Source organism: Belonocnema kinseyi, chromosome 3, assembly GCF_010883055.1.
Source record: "Belonocnema kinseyi isolate 2016_QV_RU_SX_M_011 chromosome 3, B_treatae_v1, whole genome shotgun sequence".
Taxonomy (NCBI): Eukaryota; Metazoa; Arthropoda; class Insecta; order Hymenoptera; family Cynipidae; genus Belonocnema; species Belonocnema kinseyi.
In genome coordinates, this window is record NC_046659.1 from 42,506,372 (window position 1) to 42,514,795 (window position 8,424).

Genomic DNA, 8,424 nt, shown 5'->3' on the forward strand with positions numbered 1-8,424 from the left:
GTAAAATCAACTTTTAAATTGTTAAAATTCGGATTCTTCGTTAAAATTTCCATTAGAAACTCATATAGTAATAGCAACACATTTTTACAGCGTTAAAAAATTTTAAAAATGTCATTAAATTCTGCTGCAGGTCACTTCAAGCCCATCCATAATAGCTCAAGTAGTATGTTGCGCGCGAAGTTTAAAAATAAAATTCAAAATTGGCAAATAAATGTAAATAAATATATGTAATAATTTACATGTCTAATTTTACACAAATTTAACACCTTCTCCTATAAGAATAATATGAAAAATTAGAATTTAAACAAATCCTTTACCTTAAGTCCTGACGAGGTTTGCAAAGTGACGCGTCACTTGGTTTTCTGCGTAAATTACCTAAATGAAGTAATTTACGTATAAAACTGTAGAAAACCAGTAAATTACATGACAAAGATGGCGGTCATCTGTTTTGAACTTTTGAATTTCCTAGCACGTGACATAACCTCCTTTAAACCTTAATTAATTTAAGGATTCTAGGTCCCGTGTGGAAATAGCCTGGGTTAGCCCTAGTACAACAAGGCTTCTGGTCGGAGACTGGCCGGGCTATGTTTGTTTTTTAAGAGCCTAGCCGTGCGCTGGTCGGGGACTCGATAGACATAATTTATGTCAAAATCCTAGTCAGGGGCTGACTGGGTTTTGATCGGGCAAATCTTATGATCGAATGCTCAGACGGTAGCTGGCCGGGCGCTAACTGCCAATAATAACATTGTTAAACTTTGTTTATAACTTAATTACTTCTTCTGATTTCATTAAGAAATGGATGTGTATACAAATCTCGAATCGTGATAAATATATAGTAAACATTTTCAAATAGAGATAATAATAAAACTATAAGTGAATGACGGCAAAAACCATACAGATATTAAATTTATGATTGTTTGAACTTTTGTAAACGATTAATGACAAATTTAAAATAACATAATACCTAACATGCAATATAAAAAGCAAATGGCAAAAGCCTCGAAACAACGAGTTTTTTGGCGTCATTTTAAAATTACCTTATGCAAATTTCAAAGTTTCTGAAAAATATATGTGGTTTAAATTTTTTTAAGAGAAAAATTATAAGTTCCATCTTTTTGAAAAATTGCAAATTTACATTTTGTATCAATCATAAACATTATAAAATAGTATAAAACATCTAAAAATTAAACCTTACGCGAAAGTTAAAAAAATTTATTATTAAGAAATTATCAACATTCACGATCAAATTTCTGAGTTTCGTCGTTAAAAATTTTAAATGGTCATATAAAATTACATTTCCTGTTATTGTAAAAAGTTGTCAAGTATTCTACAACCGGAAAAAAACAAAACATCCACTGAAGAAAATTGTAATCGATTTAAATTATTTATTTAAAAAGTATTTCATTGATATTCCTGTTAAAAGTTCGTATAAATAATTAGAAAAAGAGAACTTAAAATTTGGTACTTTAACTTTTCTGAACTGTAGCTTATGAGGATGGCTTTGGAACAAGTTTCAACTTGTCGGTTTAGCGCAGTGGTTTGCACTCCCGACTGCTGGGCGTTAGATTTAGGTATAGATATATAGGTTCGATACCCCGTAGCGTTAGAAATTTTATTTGTAATATAATGTTTAAAAATGTAATATATTTATTTACTCTAAGCAGGACTATTAATATTTAAAGTCAAAATACTCGCAATAATTTAATATTTATTTTTTAAATACTTTTTTTTGTCTCTCAACGAATACGTGGGAATAGTTAATGTTGTCTTTGTACTGGGCGTGTGGAATTTCATATACTAATATTCTCGAATTCTGCAGTAAAAAAGAATCAAATTGATCCCCTAATTCAGTGACAGATGCTCTTCATACCATTGAAAGCCGAATTATTTGAATCCAGTAAAACACCAATTGATCTCTTCCGGGCCACGGTCGGGCTCCCCGGCCATGCTTAATGGCTGGACGCTGCCCAGCGCAGCGTCACGATGCTGGCCGGATTCAGACCAGAAACCCCGGCCACAGCCCGACTTGAATTCGGGCTCCCCAGCCAGCTCCCAGCTTACAGCCGGGCTCTCCGGCCGTAGAATGGCCAGGCCCCGACTTAAATTTCCACCCGGCGTATTAAACTAACAAACGGTTAAAATGGTGAGAAAGAAGATTTCTACCAGGATTCCATGTATCCCATGAAAAGCCCTAAGTTTTGAAAGAGTGAAAGCAAAATTTAACAATGTAGACAAAAGTGTAGCTAAGTGCCTATTTTGCGATAAACTTTTGACGAACAGTGGTTATAAACGCCTTCTAGGTCATAGGTGTGTAAAAAGTATTGAATTATTATTAATTTTTGCAATTATATTATATCATTATTATATATTATATTTATTATAATACTTCAATTATATTCTACCCTACACTCGAAACAATTGTTTATAAATTAGTACACGTTCAAACAACTTTCAAGATTATAATAAATTAATGACGTGTAGATTTATGTACTTCATGTTAAAAAAAATCTTTCTTATCACGAAGTTAATACCAATAAAAAGGTATCGTTATAAGTATATTAAATTCAGTTCCTTTTCCCGTGAATTAAATTTTTTTCATTTTCAGAAAATTATACTGTTAAAGTTTAGATGTTGGACTTCAATGAGAATTTAAATTTAAATGTAATTTCAATTTCTTTTTTCCCTACACAATACTAGTAATTAATCAATTAATTTCCAATAATGAAAGTTTAATTTGTCATATAATTACTCTTTATTCATAAAATATTTCTAGATCATATTATTTCACTTTTTAACAACTAATTATTGATGACACAGTCCACAAACCACACGGGGAGGTCATGTACTTATGTCAGATCAGATAGATCACAGCCATAGAAATATTCGCAAGTTCCACATCGACGTAATTTACGTTAATTTACATAATGAAAAAAATCCGGAAGTAAATTACGGGGTAAATTACTGTAGAAATCGAAGTAAATTACCTGAAGTAAATTGCGTCCCCAACCCTGGTCCTGACATCTCGTCTCGTAACCTCAAGGACACTGCTTGACTGCTCTCACTTGCATCGCAACGTTTTTGTCTGAGGTTTCCACAGCGTGGCGCTAGCATCCAGACAAAATCCTTAAAGTTACCGACGGAACGCGTATTAACTGCTACTAAAAGAAGATGCACTTGAAGCCGCCTGCCGCCCATATAAATGACAGGTATTTTTATTTTTTATAGTTTTTAACGTGGAAAGAAAAATTATTGCGATTACTCCGTGAGTTTCTAATGCAAATTTTAACGTAGAATCCGACTTTCAACAATTTAAAAGTTGATCTTGCTGTTTTTTTGTTGTTGAGTTTTTTTTAAGAAACAACCCAAGGGGGACTCGGTGAATATTTTAAGGATGCATATCTACTTTTGTTTATATAGAAAGTCATTTGTAAAATAATAATTTCGAAAATTATCTGACAGCAGAAAATTATTAACAGCTATCATTTCACGTTTATTAAACGCATATTTTGTATTAGAAGAAAATCATATCAATACTGATTTTTGCACGAAGCATTCCAAAGATGCTCCAATTATCGTGTCAAAATTCAGTAATAGTCAGATTTAAATTAAGCTTATAATCAAGATCTAAAGTAAAGAAATGAATAAAACGAATTTTCAACTAGGTATATATGTCTATTTTCAACTAGAGAAAAGAACTATTCACCAAAAAAAAGTAATGTTTCTCAAATTTTGTTGCCTTTTTACTTTAGTATTTTTATTTACAATAACAACTCTTTAACTGGAAAACTTCAATGTAAGTGTAAAAAAATAATTTTTAAACTGAAAAAGAAAGGCATTTTCAACTAAAATAATTAACCTTTAACAGATTAATCCTTTATAGTAAACCAGGAGCGGGTCCAGAAAAATATTCCGAGGAGGTCAAAATATATATATATATCCCATGCATAGCTTAGCGGCGTCGGCCTTTAATGCGAAAGGCCAAAAGTTTCAGGGGGGGGGGTGAACCCCCTAAATACCTCTCCTGGATCAGCCACTGTAGTAAACTGAAATAAAAGTGATAGAAATAGAAATAAAAGGAAGTGAATCGAACACTTAAAACATGAACCTGTGCGTACTCAAACCTGAGTGCTATTCCATTGTTAGTTTATGTAACACTGACTCATCTACTAGTATAAACAGAAGAGAGGATCACACCTGTCTATGGAGCACGTAATCGAGAACTGACTTTACTTTAAGAAATTACCAAATACTCAGAACTGTGCACCTTTTGTAGACAACACTTTGAATCTATGTACAATTTGGTACCAATTTCAGGTTAAATTTCAGTTTAGAGCTAGATTATAAGCTCAATTTTAATCTGATTATTACTAAATTTAGATACGACCGTTGGCGCATCTTTGGTGTCCGTTACTCTCTCGCTTGCATTCACTTTTTTGCTTTGGCGGAAGAGGGACGCCGAAAGTCGCCTGTGGCTACATGACCGTAGTGAATTCCGGTGCACCCTAATTGAGCCAATGGCCAGGGTTTGACTTGAGCGTTGGAACGCCCCTTGTATTTTCCGTCCGAATTGAGCCAAATGTACCTGTCTCCTAATCACTCAACTCTATTTTTGAAAATTATATTTAGTCAATTCTGTGATCTTGAAGAGTGTACAACTGTATGTTATTGCAAACTTCTGAAAATGGACCTTAAACTCGTTTACAGTGAAAAAGGAAAAGTGTTGCTTCTTTTCAATAGTTACAAGTACAAGGAAATAAGTGCACTTAAATTCACAGGAGAAAAGAGTTAGTGATGCACAAAAAATAGTTGTTCAGCACGTCTATACACCGTAGGAACTAATCCAATTTTTTCAAGAAAAATGGGTGAACATCAACACGACGCTTATGATGACAAAATTCTGACTAGACACACCATAAGCAATAGCGTCAGGAGGAAAATTGATGAAAATTTTTGTGACAGGCCGTCCAAAATCATTCATCAAGAGTTGGATGCAAACTCTGTCAAATTAATAACAAGAAAGGATGTGAAAATGATTAGGAATAACATCTCCTATACAAAGATGACAAAAATGCCAAATCTGCCACAATCAACAGGTGACGTGCATGACTACTGGGAAGCTTCTGAAATAAAGGACATTCCAGGCGGGAATTTTCTTCTTCACATTGACAAAATTAATAATATTATAATTTTATCATCTGATATGAATATGGAATTTTTATGCAATCAAGATATTCTCCTTGGAGATAGAACTTTCCAATATTGTGAAAAACACTTTTTACAATTATTTACCTTACATTCTTATATGAATGGATATTACCTTCCACTGGTTTTTTGTTTACTAAAAAACAAAAAGGAGAGGACGTATGCTGAAGTTTTTCGGATCTTACAACAAAAGTGTGCTGAAACAGGATTTAAAAAGTTGCAGCCGACAACAGTCGTTTTTGACTTTGAAATAGCCATGCATTTGGGTCTGAAGGAAGTTGTTATGAATGTGGCTATTATTGGATGTCGATTTCATCTCGGACGGTCGTGGTAAGTACATTCAGAAATCCTAAAATGTTTTAAGATACTAGGGAAAAAATTCTAATAATATGATAACAAATTCTCAAAATACTATGCGGACATGCCCTTAAAACGAGCTTAAAAACTTCAAAAAATGTTAATTATTTCGAAAGTTATTCCATTTTTTCGAAAACATCGTATTTTGTCGTTTTTTTTAAACATATTTTTATTAAATAGATATATTGCGTTCAACTTGATTTGCTAGATGCAGAATTTGATTACCTTTTGTGTTGGTATGGGGAAAGTAGACATTAGTTCAAAAAGAGGTGTGCGCCAAAAAGCACTTTTTTGACCGAAATTTCTCAACAGTTTGATTTTAAACAGATTTGGATATATTTTTTTGTATACTGACTATAATACTTTCAGGTACAAAGTTGAGCTGCCAATTTTTTATTTTTCTCAAAGCTTAAATAATAATAGAAGAACAAATATATTTTTAACTACTCGAAATCTTACATTAATTTCTCTCATATTTTATGCAAAAAGTATGAATTTCAACAACTAACCATTACAAATTATTTGAAAATGATACTTGTTCATTAATTTGTTTATAAACTGTTCTTTCTTACACCAACAAATAGTGAATTATTTTTGCATAGTTCTTTTACTGACACTTCTACTGTCCCTCCGCCCTACTGTTTATATTACCATTGACTTTTTAAGTTAGAAGCAGAGTACAACATTGTTGTTAAAATTATGAATGGTTTATGTATGAATCCTCAGTTATGAATATTTATTAAAATAAATAATTATAATTGAAATAAAATAATTTAGGTCCTTTCAAATTAATAATTGTTCAATTGTTAGTCATACATCAAAATTTGTTTTGAAATCTAAATTAAATATTCTCTTATAATTACTATTTTATGTATTTTACAATATTAAAAAGCTGCATTTCGTTTTACATTTTTTTGAATATTCTCAAATTTCAAATTATTTTTGAAATTATTAAAAAGTTTCAAAGCATTTCTTCCAAATTATTCGAATTTTTTCTAACACTTTTGTTAAATCCTGCAAATTAAAAAAAAACTAACATGTCCCAAATTCTTTTTGGAGAATTGTTAATATCTTTTGAAGTCTTTTTAATGTTCTGTTAAAATTAATTTTTCGAAATGAAAAGTCATTTAAAATTCACCCAAGAATCTTAAGAATTTTTTTTTTTTATTATCTTCAAACTTTTGCAAATCCTTAAAAACCTTGAACATCTTATTTCGAAATAATCAGAAATCTATATTTTGTTTTCATAGTTTTTTAAAAATATTTTCAAACTTAAAATAATGTTCGAATCTTCAACAATTATAAATATCTTTTAAACATTTAAAGTTTTAATTCAGCTCCCTAAAATGTTAATTTATTTATAATTGGTCATTTTATCACGTGCTTTTTTTCTTTATGTGGAGGAGAATCCAACAAATTGAATTAAGCCGATAATATAAAGATAAGGAATCTTTACTTGGAAAGTGACTTCGTTATTTTTTTGCACTCAAGTACTTGGACCACGAGGAAGTTGGAAATGGATTTATGGACCTAGTCGCAATCCAGCCAGAAGACGCGAGACTGGAGCTGTTTAGATTCTATTTAGTGGAAAACTACGTTGGACTGGAGGCACTGTATCCTCCACATGTTTGGACATCAGCCTCTGCCGATCTGTGGCTAACTACGAATGCATATAAATCGTTCCATTCGAAATTAAATGATGCCTGTCCGACCTCACATCCAAATATTGAAGTTTTTAAAAATCATAAAACGAAGTGCAGACTTCGAGCTTCATCACAAGGAATAGCCTAGCCGACGCAGAAACCAAGAGGAACGGAGTAATAAAAAAACAAAATTTTCTCTGTTCAAAAATCCAGCAGTACCAAAACGGAGGTTTCGAAACGAAGTTAGATTTTATCAAGTGTCTTTCGCTAGTCACCAACCGCGTTAGGGTTAAATTACTTACCATAATACCATAATACAATCCTTTACAATAATAAATTGTTTACTATCATTAAAATGTTCTTAAAGATTTAGAAGTTAGTTATTTACAATGAATTGCATCGAAAAAATCAACTTTGTGCCTCCAGAACTAGACAAATAGTGCGTTTGTTAATTACGGTAGTTTCAGTAATTATTAACTTATATTTGGTTGCCAAATATTATACTTAGGTTTTATTTCCAAGTAATATGTGATCGATTCCAAAGAAAAATCTTTATTTATTCTATCAAAAATACCTGACATGAATATTTATTTATAAAAATTACTTTAAAAATAACAAATTATTTAATAACATTTATTAATTCAACTGAAAAACTCTTTTTGTCGAAGTAAAGCTGTAAAGAAGATTTGTTTTTTTTTTTTAATCAATTAAAATTAATACCTATCGTAAAGTCAGCAAAGATGTCATTTAACAAACTGCGAAGTATTGTGAATTTTTTTGTCATGCTTTTTGTCCAGGGAACTATTAATCCGTATATTTATCGCATATTATATATCTTATTAAATCTAATATCAAATATATATATATATATATTGCCATATATTGCATTTATACTTTTATGAAAAAGAAGCAATAAATCAGATTATTTAATTACATATTTTCCTTATATACTTCTGACCTTTACTGTTTAATTATTACTTAACAATGAAAAATTCGATTAATTTAGCCCACGTTCAAATTTTGGGAAATATGGATAAAAAATATATTTAAAATAAAAATTAAATATTTTAAATCAAATTTCTTAAGTGTCAAGGCTCGGCGGCTGCACTCTAGTTGGTTTCATGCCCTTTTGGCTCAATTCAAGACGACTGAAAATAGCTACCTGACCGCTTGGCTCAATTCGGGCCTAGAAAGGTAAGGGGGTTAGTCTTTGGCTCAATTC

The 8,424-nt window shown here is 31.3% G+C and overlaps 1 protein-coding gene across 1 annotated transcript; it reads left to right on the forward strand.

Moving 5' to 3' along the window:
* Positions 1-4,533: 4,533 nt before the first annotated feature.
* On the forward strand, positions 4,534-7,760 carry LOC117169449. The gene is made up of 2 exons (XM_033355830.1): positions 4,534-5,532; positions 7,051-7,760. Exons 1-2 carry the CDS (start codon positions 5,506-5,508, stop codon positions 7,348-7,350), a joined length of 327 nt encoding a protein of 108 aa, XP_033211721.1. The 5' UTR covers positions 4,534-5,505; the 3' UTR covers positions 7,351-7,760.
* Positions 7,761-8,424: the final 664 nt, after the last annotated feature.